This window comes from Alexandromys fortis, unplaced genomic scaffold (assembly GCF_014885135.2).
Source record: "Alexandromys fortis isolate MF-2015 unplaced genomic scaffold, M_Fortis_MF-2015_v1.1 scaffold_48, whole genome shotgun sequence".
NCBI classification, from domain to species: domain Eukaryota; kingdom Metazoa; phylum Chordata; class Mammalia; order Rodentia; family Cricetidae; genus Alexandromys; species Alexandromys fortis.
Window position 1 is genome coordinate 11,847,676 of NW_026067947.1, and position 18,964 is coordinate 11,866,639.

At 44.2% G+C, this 18,964-nt stretch overlaps 1 protein-coding gene across 1 annotated transcript in view; it reads right to left on the minus strand.

Annotated features, from left to right (window-relative positions):
• Sumf1 (sulfatase modifying factor 1) overlaps positions 1 to 18,964 on the minus strand; it is a 94,797-nt gene that overhangs the window by 48,102 nt on the left and 27,731 nt on the right. Inside the window, exons 4-6 of the mRNA XM_050149402.1 lie at positions 7,650 to 7,732; positions 5,612 to 5,734; positions 4,713 to 4,827 (exon numbers count right to left, since the gene is read on the minus strand). Of these exons, the coding sequence (XP_050005359.1) occupies positions 4,713 to 4,827; positions 5,612 to 5,734; positions 7,650 to 7,732 (321 nt within the window). The remainder of the gene's footprint in view (positions 1 to 4,712; positions 4,828 to 5,611; positions 5,735 to 7,649; positions 7,733 to 18,964) is intronic.

The following is an 18,964-nucleotide window of genomic DNA, read 5'->3' on the forward strand; positions in this document are numbered from 1 at the left end:
CTTCCTGGACCTGGATGGAGGGGGGAGGACCTTGGACTTCCCACAGGGCAGGGAACCCTGACTGCTCTTCGGACTGGAGAGGGAGGGGGAGAGGAGTGGGAGGAGGGGGAGGGAAATGGGAGGTGGGGAGGAGGCGGAAATTTTTTCAATAAAAATAAATAAAGAAAAAAGAAAAAAAAGAATCTGTCCTTCATGAGTGTTGTTGGTCCTCAACAGGAAAGTAACAGTGTCTGATCAAAGGTTTGCCTCCCCCCTTAAATAACAGGATTTTGAGGTAAAATCTAGAAGTTACCACCCTCTTAATTACTAAGTTAGTCCATGTGAGGAGGTCAGTAAGAAGAAGGAATGCTCAGGGCTCATGGTTATATGTATCACACTAACCAAAGCTTCCTTCCAGGGGCCTCGGATGAAAACAAATGGAAAAGTTCACTCCCTCTTGAAATGCTCGCCTTCAGGCTCACAAGTCGATAAGCCTTAAAACAAAACTGAATGAATGACGGTGGGGGACAGTGACCTAGCAGAATATCCATCCTGCGCCTTAACTTCACAGTGCTGAGTACTCAAAGAGCGGGGACAGGAGGACTGTGAGTTTTATGCTAGCCTGACCCTGTCTTAAAAATGCAAACAAACAAAAAAGTTAAATTCTTGTCCTAGTCTTCCAGAGCATGCAGATGGTTCAGGTCAGTCCAAGGTCGTTTTTGTGTATGTCAACTCAATTTAAAGACAGAGGCTTGCCTCATCCTTGATCAAGTCTTGTTTCTAGAATGGGTTCCTTCAGAACTCCTGGTAACTGGAACCATTTTATCTTGGTAACTCCGGGAGCAATGTCTTTAGGGAAGTTCTGCAGACACCTGGTGACCTCTCTGTCAAACACTCTAATGTTAAACAAGGGGAAAGCAAAGCAGGAGTTTGTGTAACTAGGTGCTAGGGTGGTCCTAGGTCAATCATGATGCCACAATAAAGGCAAAGTAAACATCTGCAGAGCGTCCTTATCACCACCACCCCCCCCCGTGTGTGCGTGTGTGTGTGTGTGTGTGTGTGTGTGTGTGTGTGTATCAGGTCCTCTGAGCTTTGTGTTACAATGGCACCCAGAAATGGCTCGATTCTTTTTCTTCAGCTCACCTAATTAAATGTGCATACAATACCGTGGTAGTAAATACAGGAAATACCCATAACTATCCAAAGCAGCTTGACTGTGGCCTTTCACTAAAATTGACTAGTGCTTACATTATTGATTCGGTTCATTACAGTTACCATAGACTTCTCCAAACAACGGAGACAACGCTGGCTGTTTCCTGTGCCTCTGGGATGGAACCTGTTCTTCCCTCAGGACAAAACGATCCTGTCCAGCTGAGCACGTGGACACTTCTGTACTTTGGCCTTCACAGTTCTCACTAGAATGCTGTTACTATAACAACTGAGGTCTGTCTCTCCAGCTCCATCTGAGCCATGCCCTGGATTCAGGATTTACTGCAGCTGCTCTAGGTGGCACCACATACTGAGAGAGACCCCTCCTGCCAAGGTCTCCCTTCCTGACAGGTTCTTTCATGTGTTTACATCCAAAAAAAGTTGGAAATGAGTTTGAGACAAGGAGTGCTATTCATTTTAAGGGTTACCCACACCTACAAGTGAAGCTACTGGACTGTTCTTGCTAATAGTCAACATCCTTTTATTACATTTCTTGTGTGTGTGTGTGTGTGTGTGTGTGTGTGTGTGTGTGTGTGTGTGTGTCCATGTACCGCAGTGTGCACGTGGAAATCAGAGGACAACTAACGGAAGTCTTCCTCCTCCCAACATCTGGGTCCCAGGGATCAAACTCAGATGGTCAAGCTGAGTGGCAGGAATCTTTACCTACTGAGCCACTTCACCAGCCCAGACAACCAACACCTTTCCTGGAGTTTGATGCACTCACATCAGGCACCACCATATACAGGCACCTTGTATATATATACCAACCTATCTCTTACTTTTTAAAAAATATTCCCAGCAGTAATCAGTGTTTAAAAATTAGAAAACTTCTGTCTACTCCCCATCTCCCTTTCCTTTCCCTCCAGGAATCAAACCCAATACCTTGCCTGTAGCTAAACATGTGTTCTACCTCTGAGCTACATTCCCAACCTAGAAAACTTTCTTCACTAAGTGGTATTCAGGAGTGCCCGTGGCCTGTTTCTTTTCATTGATGTAGAAGAGTTCCTTTCTCACAGAGCTCTTACCGACAGTCCAGTAGTGCTGCTCTGTTTAAAAACTGTCTCCGTTAATTTGTGCTGCTATAATAAAATGCCATAGCCTGAAGCATTGATAAACAGAGACATATCTCACAGATCTGGAAATTGGGAAGTCTAAGATGGAAATCTCTCATCCAAGTACTAACCAGGCCCGACCCTGCTTAGCTTCCGAGATCAGACGAGATCGGGCGCGTTTAGGGTGGTATAGCCATAGACTGGAAATCTCAGTAAGAGAGGAATTTGTGTATCCCTTTGAAGGGACTAAGAGCACTGTGTCCTCCTATGGCCAGAGCCATAGCACAGCCTATTCAACTTTGAGCCTGTCTGTAAAAGTACTCATGATACCAAATCATCCCTTAGTCACCTCCCCGGGGCCCTTCTCTTAGCTCTGTTAAACTGAGGACTATATTTCAGCAGAAGTTTTGAGCGGTACCATTCTTCAGACCAGACAAAGACATTTCTACTTTCTCTTACCATAATGAGGAAAGAAGTTTTGTGATGGAGAAATAGCCCATAACAGGGTTTGTTAGAAGAAAACAATCGTTTTCTTCCAGCAATCTTTCAAACAGTTTTTTTTCCTTCTTAATTTGTATTTTTTTTCCTCAAGAAACTCTTCCTGCAACGTCTATTTATATATTTGACACAGATATGTTATTTGGAATATGACCAAATGGTTGGAAAACTTGAGCTTGAAAACTAACTAAATGAGAGTTAAAGACCAAAAAATTCTTGGAAAAGAAAGAGCAAAGGAGCACCTGATCTAAGAGAAACTGAAAATCAGTTTGAGCTATTGTTAGGCGCCACGGTGTTTAGAGCAGAATTAAGTTAAAAAACAAGTTGTTTGAGGACACTTAGCCTGTACAAGCTCATGATGCCTGGTGTTTGTATCCAGTTCCATGTATGTGAGTTACATATATGTTAAGCAACACAAACTGAGGGGAGACGATGCATTATTCAACAGAGGCAGAAAAGGCAAACCAAGCCATCTGGTAGCTGGTTCCTCCTCAACTTTCTTCAGGATCACTGTTCGTCTCCCAGATGTAGAGTTTTCTTTGGTAAGAAATTAGCTGTCTTAGGGAGGTGATGCTTTCTACCTTCCTTCAGGCTTAGCCAAGACTTGTGGTATGGAGCAGGGTACAGAATGAGGACTTGGTGGGGGCCTCGTGGCCAGAAGAAGTAGTGCAGGAGTTAGATGCACTGTGCTTGGCACACTGCAAAGCTGCTGCCACAGTCACCATGAACCCCTACAATGAGTGGAAAGGCAGGGACCATAATGCTAACCTGAGGGGAAGAATTCCAGGCTAGTTTCCTCTACCCTGCGTGTCTCTTTCTAAACCTCCCATGGTCAGCATCACATAGTCAGAAAGAAACATTTGATGATTTCTAGCGTTCAACACTCTTGAAGGTCGATAGTGTCGGGAGAACAGGGTCAGCCAGAGAACAAGAGATGCCTTTTACTTTACTTTTTTTTGGGGGGGGAGAGGACTGGTTTGTAGTTTTTGCTTTGGTTTTTAACAGTGTGTGTGTGTGTTTGTGTGTGTGTGTGTGCATGTGAGCACACACGCGTGCGAGAATGTGTGTGCATGTGCACACACAATGTATTTGGACATGCTTGTGCCACAGGGCAAGTGTGGAAATCAAGAGACGACTTATGAGAGTTTGCTCTTTCCTCACACTACACAGGTTCGGGGTGGCAACTTAGGTCACTACACTTGCCAGCAAGTACCTCTACGGACTGAGGAGTTTCCCTGGCCCTGGTTTTGTGTGCTTCAGATAGGGTCTCGAGTAACTTGAGCTCGCCTAGACCTCACTATGTAGCTACGCTGAACTTCTGATCTTCCTGCCTCAGCCTCCCAACTACTGGTATTAGAGGCACGTGGTGCAGCGCCAGGTCCTTTCATCCCATTTCGAGAGTGCCTCAACTCCCAGGGTCAACGTCCTTCTCTAGAAGCCTGGCTTGCTGTGGAATATTAGCTTTGTGGTATGCTCACTTAGGTTGTAGAATATTTGTTTAATGATGCAAAGATGTGTTGCATTCTTTTATGTTGCATTTGTGTAAGTCTGTGAAGCTGTGTTACTTTGTCTAAAACACCTGACTGGTCTAATAATGAGCTGAACAGCCAATAGCTAGGCAGGAGAGAAAAATAGCTGGGGCTGCCAAGCAGAGAGAATAAAACAGAGAATCTAGGTTCAAGAGAGAGCAAGAACAGGAGAGCAGAATGCCAGGGGACAGTCACCCAGCCACACAAACAACCATGGAGTAAGAAGGGAAGAAAGACATATAGAATTAAGTAAGGTAAAAAGCCCAGAGGCAAAATATAGTTACAGAAAAATGGAATAATTTAAGTTAGGAAAGCTGGCTAAAAATAAGCCAAGCTAAGGTTGGGCATTCCTGCACATTGATTTGGGAGATGGGTGGTGGACCCCTGGAGAGTTATTAAAACAAAACAAAACAAAAATAAAAACAAACCCACACTGGCTACTCACAGGTGCAGTTCCTTGGAAGCCATCGTCCCCGGTGTTGGCCACAGGAAACTCGCCCTGCCAAAGGTTGGCATAATGCTGGCCTTTGGGCTGCAGTTTGTTGCCCCAGGGGAAAAGCCTATCGGGAAAGACACAGGCATCAGCACGGTGCACAGGCTTCTGGACTGCAGTCAAGAGAAAGGATGCAACCGAAGAGAGCAAACAATGCACGTTTGTTCCGAATGAACATCTGCCTTAAAAGACATACTCATAAATATAGCTTTTAATTGGAATCTTAAAAACTGTCTTTATAACAGTTCATGGCGAGGGCATAACAACTGTGGGCTCCCCTCACTGGGGAGAAGGCCCGAAGTAAATGACGTGGCTGAAAGAAGCCGTCTAGAAATCTGAGAAACGAGGCATCGTCCTGGACTTTTATGGTAGCATGAGCAGGCACAGCACACCACACTTTTTTTTAAAGCCTTGTCTATTTTAAGGAGCTTTTCCTAGAAGATGTGACCCAAACATGAGTTTTCTATCTTATGGCTGTAGGAGCAGAGAAATACCACTGCTTCAGAAGACAGTTAAAATAAGAAAATAATAAAAACAGGGCAGCCCGCCAAGCGGCTCTGGGAGGGATATACAAGAGGGGATGCACGGCTAGAACTACTCTGGGACTGCAGAGAGCCCATCTGGCCCCATACCTGGCTTTAGGAACTGGAAAGAGTTGGTGACTCACCCCCTAGTGTCACCAAAGGACCTCACAAGGAAGAAGAAGAGCTAGCAAGAACAAGAGCTGTCATTAATCAACTTTCTGACCACAGCAGTTCCACGGAGCTAAAAGGAAGAGGACGGGGGTGGGGTGGGGGAGAAGGGGTGGACTCCGCGAAGTTGGATAATGCAAGGCCTTCCGAGGTGAGTACCTGTTCTGCAGGCCTCCTCTACAGCTGTACTCCCACTCTGCCTCCGTGGGCAACCTCTTCCCTGCCCACGTGCAGTAGGCAACAGCGTCATTCCAGGAGACATGGAGAACCGGATGATTTGGCCTAGGGAGGAGCAACCACAGTTAAAAACTATATTCCGAAAGCGATCATAGTCACCCCTCCCTCCATCTGGTCATGACTTCAAATACTAGCCATGACACATCTGTACTGTCCACAGGGACTTTAAGTCTTAGACTCCCAAGTGGGTCACAGCTAGTCTTGGGCCTGAACTCAAGCATTTCTTTAGTTTGAAGCCTTGGATGCCACAGATTCCACAGAGATGATATACACAGGGAAGCTCTGCCCACTGGTTCATTGCTGAGAGTGCCATCAGCAGATGCTGAACAGCCAGGGGTACCTTCGAGTCCCCAGTGACTATCACAACAGGAACATAAGGCCCACAGAGACTCGGCTCATAGGCTGTACACACCTCAGAGCTCCATGTGTACTGGGCCAGAGCTTTGTTGGGCCTGCACTGCAGTTTTGCATCCACTCCCTTACTCAAGTGTGGGTCGCTAACAGACATTCTTTTCTACATGTCAAACTCTTACCTTAGCCTGTTTGCAGACACCTGACTTTAAACTTTGCGTCTTTCTGCTACCCTGCTAAGAATCAGCCAGCATAATCTGTCTCACACTAGCACATTGGTTCTCAACCTGTGGGTCACAACCCTTCTGGGAGTCAAACAACCCCTTCTCTGGGGTTGCATATCAGATATCTGATATATCAAATATTTACTTACATTTCAATTCATAACTAACAAAACTAAAGTTATGAAGTAGCAATGAAAATGATTTTATGATTGGGGTCACCACAACATGAACACTGTATTAAAGGGTCACAGCATTAGCAAGGTTGAGAATCAGTGTTCTGGCCAATGCAAAGTCAGCCTTTCCTGAGAGATGAAGGAAGTCAATGGCACTGCACTGTAACCACTGGTCACTTTTAAAAGTGAATTAGACTGACCCACTCCACACCTCATGCATATCTGAATTCCTACCAGGATATTCATCAACTTTCTCAAAAAAATGTTCCTGAGCAACTCAGCATCTAGTACAGAATTTTAAAAGTCCAGTTCAGTGTGGGGGTGCAGCCCAATGGTAGAACAATTCTTAGCAGCACAAACTGAAAATGCACTCTCCTTCGGGTTTTCCTTCTTCTATTAGCTTGACAATCAGCTTTGGATTTGGGACAGAAGACATGAATTGGGAACTAAGAAGCCCAGTTCTCCCCAGGTCTCCAGGCATCCTACAACATTCTACCTCAGTGTCTATTTCTAGAGGAAGCCAGCTCAGACTGTCTAAAGTTCGGTATCTGTCAAGGGGTTGTATCTCTGAAGTTGAACTTAATGTACTCCCCGCTCCCTGGCTGTAAGAGCAATAACCCAGAACGTGGTTAAAAACAAAGGCCTAACACACCATCTGAAGAACCGGGTTAGGAGAACACGGTTCCCGGACTGTTAGGAAGCTGAGTCATAATCGAATCCCTCTCCATCTCCAGGGTTAGCATGCATCTCTATTTTTGATTGAGATAATTACCTCCTTGTCACCCTGGAGACCTGCTGGCCGACTTGCCACTCTGGTTTTTTTAGTCAGACTGTGGCTTCTAAGTATGTCACTGCAGGACTACAGAGCACATGGATCCTATACCCAAGGCCACCTGGTAGGACACAACTACTCATCCATAAGACAGTCTTTTCCCACATAAAGACTCATTCATGGCTAGACTGCCATTAGTAAACGTGTCATGACATTTGTGATTGACTATCCAAAGGGAAGAAATCTGTGAGGAGAACTCTGACAAGACAGTGGCTAGGCCTTTGCAGACATTATTTCCTGCCATCCACTTCCTTCCCCAAGAGCGGCTGGCCACGCTTGCCATTCACTTTACATTTGAAGACAGCTACTGAGTTCTGCAAGAGCACAGAATTGTTTTTTTTTTTGAATGAACCACATAAACTAGGCATGACCAGACTCACCTGTGCAGAATGCTGGAGTCTGGGCCCTCTGGGTGCCTCCAGTTAGCGCCTTTGACAGGTAACCACCATGGAGCAGCTGCAACCTCAAAGCAACCGAGAAGAGGCCCTGTCAGCTACCATGACTCCAGAAAACACTGAACTCATATACACAAGCAAAAGATAAGTAAAAAATCTCACTTAAGGTCTCAAGGTCTTTTCATTCAAAAACATATGCCTTTACAGAATATCAGGACAACAGAGTTACATGTAAATACATCTTTAAACAAAAAACTATTAATCCATACCATAAGGCACAAGTGACTCAGCAGATATGTGTATGTAAGTGTTGCATAGCTCCAGGATTTTGTAAGGTTCCCCTGCCCATTGATCCTCTAAAATCTGTGACTAGTGAGAGAAAGGTACATCTCCATCTTAAATGACAGGAAGGGTCTGGGCTGCCACATGGGACCACGTTGGTGTCTGAGAGCCACATTACCAGAGTGGCCCGTGCTTCCACCTGGGACCCAGATGACATCCAAGCCAGGGCAGTTGATGAGGACCACGTCTGGGTCCATGGTCCTACCACAGCCAGGGTCTATGTTGATGTCCACAGCCTGTGGTGCCACCAGGATGCCCAGAGTCTAGGCTGCAACCTGTGGCCATGTAGGCACATGAGGGCCATGTTGCTGCCAGGGCCACACCAATCTGCGTGGCCCCTACTGCCACCTGGGGCCATGGGTGTCATCCAGGCCAGGGCTGTTCCATGGACCATTTCTGGGTCCTTGGTACCACCATGGGTGGGTTCTAATGGCTATAGCCTTTGGTACCACTAAAGGCCACGTGGACGCTCAGGGTCTAGGCAGCATCCTGTGGCCATTTTGGTGTTGGAAGCTGGAGTCATGGTGTTGTCTGGGCCAGGATTGCTGCCGAGGGCCATGTCTGCATCCTTGGCCCTACTGCAGACAGGGTCTGTGCTGACGTCAATGGTTCCTAATACTATCGAAGGCAATGCCAATGCCAGGGGTCTGTTGCTTTGCTGCCACAGGGGCCATGCCAATCTGAGTGGCCTGCACTGCCACCTGGGACCATGGTGATATCCAACCCTGGGCTGCTACCAAGCACCATGTCTGGGTCCCCAGTCCTACCACAGTCAGGTTCTATGTTGATGTTTGTGACCCACGACACCACCAAAGGCCACACGAATACCTGGGGCCTAGGCCACAATCTAAGACCATGTTGGTGCCTGAGGACCATATTGCAGCCAGGGCCACACCAATCATAGTGGCCCCCTGCTGCCACCTATTGCCATGGGGGTCATCCAGTCCTGGGCTACTGCCATGGGCCATGTCTAGGTCTGTAGCCCAACATGGGCTGATGCCCATGACTCATGTCACCACATATGTGTTGAAAGCCAAGGGCCTTTCTAAGCCAGCTCTGTCCCTCACTGCACCCAAGACAGCTGGCCCTGCCTCTTGCTAGACACTGCAGCAGGAAAGCTGGACCCTCCCCCCAAGGGAGAGCTGATCCCCAGCACTCATGAGAGATGGCCCTACCCCTCACCACAGCCATAGGAGAGCTGGCTCCAATGGCATGGGCCTACGAGAGCAGACTGACCAGCTTAGGCACCACCCAGACCCACATCCTAGGCTTTGGCCCACCCTAACACCTGTACCATCTCTGACCTGCTGGAGTACACAAAGGGATTGTCCTGCAGAACGATAGCCTTGGGATCTTCACGACTTGGGGCAAGATATCCAAGAGGGTTTCAGTGAGGGCCCAATGGTTGGCCAGAGGTGTTGAACCAAACTAATGACTTATTGCAATGAACATTTTGCAGGTGGGGCAAAAGGGTTTACTGAGTAACACACTGAAGCTCCCAATGCCACTAGAATGAATGAAGGAGTGTTGGAAAGATGGAAGAACAAGGTAGGTTTTTGTTTGTTCTGTTTTGAAGTAACTTTGGGGGAACATGCTGCAGGGATGTGTGGTAGATATAGAGGGACTGGGAAGTGAGCACGATTGGGGTGCATGATGTGAAATTTCCAAAGAGTAAATAAAGAATAAAAGAAAAGGGGAAACAGTTAATCTTCACGTTAAACATGAGGTGGAAGGTTATCCAAAGAGGGCAGGGATCAAGTGGAAACACATAGGGAAAAAAAAGTGAACTATGTTTAAAAAACCATGGTTCAACCTGCAGCCCAATTTTAGCTGGGTAAGTTCATGATGTTTTCCGACAGCTTTCATCTGTGAAATGGGATCAAGATCCAGCCCCAACTAACTCAGACTCCAGAGGAGGCCCAATCCAGTAAGACTGCAAAGCACTAAGAAAATCGTTACTAGAAACATAACAACTTTTTAGGGTTCTGTTAATCGTGTTCACCAGAGTAATGAGAGGGAGAAAGGGTTCCCACTGAGTGACTGGTTAGAACCTAAAGCTGTGATGCCAATCAAAATTAGCTTTGAATTATGGCTCTGCTAGTTACAGTATTTAATCCCTCCAGGCCTGCTTGCTCATTTGCAAATAGAGCAGCAGCTCTATTAGAGTGAAGAATTCTAGAAAATGGGCTTAAGGCTTGCCCTTAGCAACTTAGGGTAATGACTGAGCAAGCAGTGGGGAAAGGGAACCAGTCTCACTGAGCACGGCCCTGTGACAAGCAGACACAAGGAGAGCCACATTACTGCTAACAGAGAAGAACAGAAAACTGGGAACAATTCTTCTAACAAAAACTAGAGCAGACTCAAGTTTAGCCCCATGACAATAGTATTCTCAACAGACTGCATTCTTGTGAGTTTGGTGGGGTGGAAGTGACAGGGACTATGTCCCTGCTAACAGTTAACACTGTCACTGTGAACATCAAGACTACTCTCATTTATTTTTTTCACATTAGCACAATCAAAAACATTTAAGATATCTGCACAACAATCTGATGAAAATGGCATTTGCTTGAAGCACTTCAACAGAATGGCGCTTTGTCCTTCACCACAGCTGCAAGGCACTGGCTAAAGCAGCACTCGGAAACGGAAAGCATGGCTTCCTTCACTTCATCGGCAGCTAATCTTGGTGTGTTCTGTGTGGTGCCCGTGACAGGCAATTCGCTTGCTGTCAAGGGAAGATGTGCACAGAAAGCTCAGGTCACCCACTCTTGGATTTCAAGGAGGTAATCACATAACTCAGCCTGCCCAGCTCCACTCGCAGCACAAAACACTGCTAGTGGAAGATCCTAGCTCTGAAAGTTAAAAAAAAGAAAAAACAAACTATGTCAAATCTGGATGGTAGATACTGGGGTGCCTTTAATTTTTTTTCTCATGCCATTTTGTATTTTGAACTAATTCTTTCACCTTTAGCAATGAAAAGGAATACAATGTATGTTTATATCCATTCAGCCTGCCAATGGGCATTTGGGCATTTCCCGTTTGGAGCTATAATAAATAGTAATTTGAATATTCTTCAAAGAGCTTACGACTTTAGGTAGCACCCACCTCTGCTCACTGTACTTTGTGGAAAGGGCTGCAGGTTCCACATAACCAAGCTTTAGAAGAGACAACAAATACAAGGTTAGGAGAAGTTCCCCAAGCTCCCCAACCGTTCTTCCAAGGAGAATATCCATGGAGTTGGGTCCATAGAAGACCCAAGGGCTACTACAGCAGTGGCCTGTCAATTCTTTCTTTATCCCTAGTTTTTCCTTGAATTCAGCTCACTACAGATACTTACAGAGGGTGACAGGCACCAAGCCTAATTCCCAGAGGGAGTCTCCGGGTCCCTGTGATATAGGATAGAACAATGGCAAAAAGTAAAAGGATGTAAGAAAACAAAGAAGTTCTCCTTGCCTGGAATCTTCAAACAAAACAACAACAAACAAACAAAAACAGTCAAAAACAAACAAACAAAAAAATCCACAGCTGATATTGCCAAAACTGCGTTTAGGGGCAATGCAGGTTTGAAGGTTACGGCAAAGATGCTAAAACTACAAATGAGCAGAACCATAGTCATCTTGAGCTTTACCATGTTAGCACTCCTTTCTCATGCCTACATCTAAGCTGAAAGCCTAATAAAAAAAAAACCTACATTTTAAAAAGTCTTTAAGGAAAATTAGTAAGCCAATTCGTACATTTTTACTTAAACTTTGAGTCTGGCTTAAATTTTGTTATAAATGACATCTGTTGTAGAATGCAACCTAGAAAGCCATGGGATCATACACAGCAGTGTGGCAGCCAAGCATGACTGTCCAAAAGCCTGCACCATGTCCTGGGGCAGTGTCCTGTCCATTCCCCAGATGACTTGCTGTCTAAATACTCAATGAGCTCACTAACTCTACTTTACTCTGGCTCATCCTGAAATTTTTTTCTGTAGTGTAATCTGGCTTTACCAGGTGGAGATCCCTAATGGGGAAGAAAATGCCTCAGGCTCCTATGATGTTGGTACACTATTGTCACCAGGAACTATCAGAGTACAGTTTAGGATAGTTAGTCTATTGACAGTTTTTTTTAATACATAATAATTATTTAATTGCAAAAGGTACAAAGTATAAAGCTAGTCACCTCATTTTCTTTCCATTTCCAGTATGTCTCTGAAATTCAAACTTGCATCCAGATGCGTACTCATCAGTAACATGCTCATCAGTAACATACTTATCCTAACATTCTCATCTGGAACAAGGTTCCTGACTTCCCTTCATGCTCTCTTTCTCGGCTTTTGATTTTTTCTTTTCTTTAGTTTCACAATACTCTAGCACGCCACCCAAAATGAACAAGTTTTAAGGTCCTGGAGCTATACAACGACCAGCCTCACTGATATCCACAGAGAAAAAAGAACCCATAATGCAGGGCATAAGGAGGAGATACTATGACCTCAAGTCTTTGATCAAAGACCACAGAGTCCTGTTTAATCCAAAACAACAAGATCTGAATGCAAAGATATATGCAGACTACACAGAACACAAGCAAGAAATGCAGAGATACGTGCGGACTCACAGAACACTGCTTCTAAATAAAAATTACAAATTACCCAGCTGTCCTAAACTTAGTTATTAAAACTTACCTAAACATGGAAATGTATCATGCATTGTTATAAAGATAACCTATAGAGTATTGATCTGACTTTGTTTCCATAAAATATTTGTGTTAAAATGTATGTTAGTATAGTTAGAAGTAATTAAAAAAAAAAACTCCAGGAAAATCTATATACACTTAACAAGGTGAAGGACCAGAAGAGATGCACGCTTTTTTCTGTGCTTTATTGGACTCGGCATCTGGATATTCTCTAGGCCATTCAATCCCATCTTGGTTGGGGCCTCCTGTGGAAGGCAGAATGTGTAGCAGCCGTTCTGTCCTCTACCCACTACACACCAGTTGCATAGCCACTGTGGCACATGCAGAAATGAATCAAAATATTGCCACATATTCCCCTGAAGAGCAAACCGTCCACCACAATCGGGAAAAGCATTGGTTATCTGAAATGTTAATGCATACTTCACCCTGGCACAGTGTTAAACGCGCCTGACTATTTAGCAGGTACATGCTACCTGCATTTGAAAACAATATGACATGCTACAAGACATAAAACCTCAAGCTTTCTGCCCTGTCCAGACCCCGGTTTACTCATTTGAGAAGTGGAGATAAAAATCCCCTGTGTTCCCTATGGTTATTATAAGAATTATATAACAAAATGCACACAAAGCATTTGGATAAGGAATAAGAATCATCAAGTGTTAGTTACTAGTTTCACTATTATTTATTCATGTTATTGCATGTTACAAAATCATCTTAAAGTGTCTATAGAACACATATTTCAATTAGTAAAAACCTATCACCAATAGCTTTCCAGTCTGTGCTTCATCCACCCATCAGATCACCCCTTCAGAATACTCACAGGCTGTGGGAAGTGCCCATGGGCTATAAAGTCAAGGAACAGCATGTGTTGCATCAAAGGATTCCCAAAAAGAGTATGTTATGACAGTCTTTCATCACGGGCTTGATTCAAGAACTATCTACACATAAGCCAGCCTGTTCCTTTGCAGCAAGATGCACCACGGAGAGGACAAACAGGAGGATGACTTCCAAACTAAGCAAAGCCTCAGCACAAATAAGGACACTAACGACATGCCAGTCCACGAGACTGACCGTAGTTACCACTGTGATAGTCAGATGCAGAGTCAAAGTCTCCAAATGACACAAGAAACTAAAGCTACTTCACGATAATTATGTTGAGAGCAGGCATGGCCTTGCTCATCCTGGACAACTTGCTCTGGATGAGCCAAGATGCTTTCTGACTAAACTCATGGTACACTCCATTCAATGTCATGAATACCTTCTTCTTGCAAATGTCAGTTTTTAAATTTTTTAAAATATGTGTGTGTGCATGTGTGTGTGTGGATTTAAATCACATCATGTACTTCCTAGTCCTCAGAGGTCTGCCCCCCCCTACCCCTCTGATAAAGAAGGAGGAGGAGAAAGAGAAAGAAGAAAAAGAAGGAAGGAAGGAAGGAAGGAAGGAAGGAAGGAAGGAAGGAAGGAAGGAAGGAAGGAAGGAAGGAAGGAAAGAAACAACAGGTCCAATTGCATTGCCCACACAACCACTGGCACATGATCAAACTTCCAGTGGCCAGCCCCTTAAAGAAAACTGAATCCTTCCCTACTCATAGTTCTCCATCATTTGTGGAGAGCTACACTTCAGCATCTTTATCACAGTTGTTAAAAATTTCTCTTCAATGGCTTTCTGTCTAGGCTGTTATCTTTTGTTTTTGGTGGGGGGGGGTGTCACAGAAACCTTCTATGTCTCTCTTTCTCAACTATGCATCTACAGTCATTCAACTTCCTTGCCCTTTATAGTCAGTGGTAGCATGGATCAAGGACTTTCACAGAGTTTCTGGCAAGAGCATGAACCTTAGACATCAATAGAACGAACCTCTGCCTGCAGTAAGACCATGGAGCCAGACATGGCCCTCAGTGGCAGCACTGGCCAGGGACAACAACATGGCTTCAGGTATCAGCAAAGACCATGCATCATGGCCTTTGGTGGTAACATGGGCCACAGATATCAACATGTCTCATTTTTATTTAAATGTGTATGAAGGTTTTTCTACATGTACATCTATTCATCACGTGTGTTACTGGAACCTAACAAGGCCAGAAGATGTGGGTGCTAGGAATCAAACCCAGAACCTTTGGAAGAGAAACCAATGTTCCTAACCTAGCCATCTCTTCAGTCCCAAATGTCAGGGCTATTAATTCCATGTCTTTAAAAACTTGTCTTTGAACTTCTGGCTCTGCCTTGAGAATAAAAGCTATTCCATCACATTTAGGAGACTTTATAAAATAAAGCAACTTTTATGAACAAACACACATGGGGAGTTATCCAGCATTATACTGCAAATGATCCTACCCCTAACACTGTTCTTTTCTGGGTGTTTTGTTTACTGAGAAGAAGCAGCAATGAGGACAGGCTGCCATAAAAACATAAAAACCACCTCATCCTAAGGCAAGAAAGTCTCTGTTGGATGTGGTTGTCCACCTACATGTTTGTTGCTCAACCAAGACAACCTCAAGTTATAGCACTGCTTTATATTCAAGGGAAAAGGTTTTAAACATGACCTAGTTCTACTCAGCCATTTCCATAGCAACTGACTTGGGTTTAAGTCGAAACAGCTGTACCAGCCTGCCAGTGACCAATAGCAATGAAAAAAGAATCCATGTGAGTCTCATGCCCCCTCGAGAAATGGACACCACAGAGCAAAGACATGGTTTCCCACCTCTCCCGTGGGACATAGCCAGACTTGTAGTAAGAACTTATAAGAAGGAGGAAGGGGAAAAGAGCAAAATGCCTTTATTCTTGCCAGAGGTGGTAAATTATGCTTCTTATACACACTCAGCCCAGAATAAAACCCACACAGAAAAAAGATGGAATACTGTGTAATTATGCACATTCAAGTTTAAAGATGTCAAGCTCACAATTTTACAACTTCTCGCTCAAAAACTGAATGCATTTAGACAAGCAGATCAAAAAGTCAGAGGTTTCTTGAAATGTAGTATAAACATGACAGCTATCCTTATAAAAACAGTCAGGGAGAATTTTTCGACTGGCACCAGCGAACAATGAGAAATTGCAGATCTATTCAAATTCACAAAGTATAAATAAAACTGAAGGAATACCTAACTAACAACTGGAAGAATCAAATGGAACAGAGAGCATGGTAACTAAAATGTCTCTACGCTTAGCAACACAAACTCATCAGAACAGGCTCTAAAAGGGTGAAGACAAAATCATCACCGCAGTAGAGATGCTGTCAGGTCAGATGAGTGACTTCTAACTAAATCCTAAGGCAGGGACCTTGATGACTTCATAGGCTGCATGCAAGAGAACAATGCTTGCATTTTCAAACAGAACACAAATATTTTTGTTATGAAGGGTGAAACTACAAAATTTTCAAGACTTTTTGCTTCAGTTCTTAGTGAAATTTCCCGTCCTGGACCATTATCCCCACAATTAGCATACACTACATCTCAGGTCTTCACAGGGAGACTGGAAACACTTGCAGGGTTGGACATTATAAGCAAAAAGGGAGAATGGCTCAAGGAACACACGCATTCAGTGAAAGCCGAAACTTGATCAATTTTACTCTTTCTCAGTTGAAATGTAGATAGACATAGGATATGGTACTGATTTGGATGTTTTGTTAAAAGGAATAAAAGAAAGTACTGTTATAAAAAGAAACAAAAACCTTTAACATTGACAGAGGGTGCAATAGGTGGCAGTATGCCCCATCTTTAAATAATTTGAGAGCACTCAGCAGAATCCTGTATCGCATACACACAGACCAAGTAGATTTAATCATAATGCCCATATATGGTAGTTTGAATGAGAGGGATGCCACAAGCACATATATTTGAATGCTTGGTCCCAATAGTGGAACTATTTAGGAAGGATTGGGGTGTGTGGCCTGGTTGGAAGAGGTGTGTCACTACCAGGTGGGCTTTAAGATTTCAAAAGCCAATGCCATTCACAGTTAATGTGCTCTCTCTCTCTCTCTCTCTCTCTCTCTCTCTCTCTCTCTCTCTCTCTCTCTCTCTCTGTCTCTCTCTTTTTCTCTGTCTGTATCTCTTGCTGCCTCCACTTGCAAATAACAGGCTTTCAGCTACCATTCCAGTGCCCTGCCCTTCCCACATGCCTGGCTACTGCCTATCTGCCTGCCTGCCTACCTACTGCCTATCTGTCTGCCTGCCTGCTGCCTATCTGCCTGCCTACCTACCACCTATCTGCCTGTCTGCTGCCTGCCTGCTGCCATGCTCGCTACCATGATGATCAGGGACTCACCCTCTGAAACTATAAGCCCCAATAAACTCTTTCTTCTATAAGTAGCATCAGTCGTTGTATCTTAGCATAGCAACAGACGAGTAACTAAGGCACAGTATGACTATAACACATAAATTAATTCTATGTGGAGGGCTGTGGGTGCAGTTCCATGGTAGAGTACTTGGACAGTGTGTATAAAACTCTAACTTCAAGAAGCCTGAAAAATAATCATCTATAGAAAACATGCTTGAAGGGTATTTTGAAAATTCCACTAAAATACTATCTCTCTCACTCTCGTCCTTGCTTTTGCTCTTTGACAGTACTGAGATCAAATCCAGGGACATATGTGTGCTACCACTGAGCTACATCTCTAACTCACCCTTTTTCGTTTTTGAGTTTTTTTTTTTAGATAGGGCCTTGCTATATAGCTCAGACTGGCCTCTGTTATCCCTCCTCTGCCTCTTGAATGCTGGGATTATGGGCGTACAGCAGCCCACTGTTAATTTCTTATTTGCACATATTGATTCCTCTTTTTGAACTTCTTTTTGAGATAGTGTTTCTCTGTGTAGCTTTGGCTGTCTTTAAACTCACTCTATAGACGAGGCTGGCCTCAAACTCCCACCCACCCACCCCTGCCTCCCAAATTCTGGAATTAAAGGTGTGTACCACCACTACCAGGCACAAATGGATTTCTTATAGCTGGGTATCCTTGGGCATGAGTAATCTACTTGTAATCTACCTTGTTTCTATAGTGGAGTTGATGATATAAAGACCAACATTCAATTGGGGAAAGGAAGGTTAGACTCATTCTTTTCCTTGATCTAAGTTGAGCCTTAAAAGACCTATGCCGGGAAGGTTGAGTGGTTAAGAGCACAAGCTACTCTTCCACAGGACCCAAGTTCAATTCCCAGGATCCATATGGCAGCTCATAATTGCCTGTAACTCCAGTTTTAGGTGATCCAATGCCTTCACACAGACATGCATGCAGGCAAAACACAAATGCACATGAAATAAAAATAAATTCTAGAAAAAGACCTATGCCTTGAAAGTAATTGTAAGCGCACATTACACAGGCATTGTTGACCCCACCTTACCTCATGCAACTCATCCTGATCAGGAGCCTTGGAACAGGCTGGAGGAGAGCAACTGTGCCCTGTTATCCTATTATATTAAGTTCTCCCCTTCCAGGATTATCACAGTTTACTTCCTGAGCCCACACCACACACTGACTCCTAAGTTAAGCAAACAACTATTCTTTTCAGTAAAAGTACAAATGACAGAAGCACTTTATCTTATCCAATCATCCAGCCCTAGCCTGCCCGTTCCAAAGAACTCTGCAGCTCTGAACTCACCTCAACCCTGATGACCAAGCCAGTATCTCTCCCCAAGGAAGAGCTGCCTTTGCAGCCAGAGAGATAAGTCATACTAGGTCTGAACTCTGCTCTTTCAAAAACTAAATGCTCCAACACAATACCTGAATGATAAGCTTTCTTTCTGCTAGATAGGTATTATGAACTTATTACGTGACAGTCACTGTACCAAGGATAGAATAGTAAATACACAATTCAAAGCCAGGTATTGTGGTTCATGCCTTTAATCCCAACACTCAGAAGGCAGAACCAGGCAGATATCTGAGTTTGAAGCTAGCATGAAATATAGAGGGAGTTCCAGGAGAGTCGGAGACACACAGAGAGACCCTATCTCAAAAATAAAGAAAACAAAACAAATAAATAAAAACAAAACCCGTGAGGCATTCAACCCACCTTACAAAATGAAATCTAGCTAAGGCAAACATTCATGAAATACCTACACAATCATGACGATAGGAGAGGTGAGCCATACAGAAGAAGGGCACAGAAGCCACCAGATCACCTAACACAGAGATAGCATGTCAGTCTGGACTGTGGGTGAGTGAGACAGGATGTTGTCAAATGGGCCTCCCAGGGGGAGTAGAGCTGAGATCTGACCACAGAGATGAAGGTGGGCATTCAAAGCATCAAAGCAGGTGGGCACAGCAGCCTCTAGCCAAGTGCTCTGTCTGAGTTGT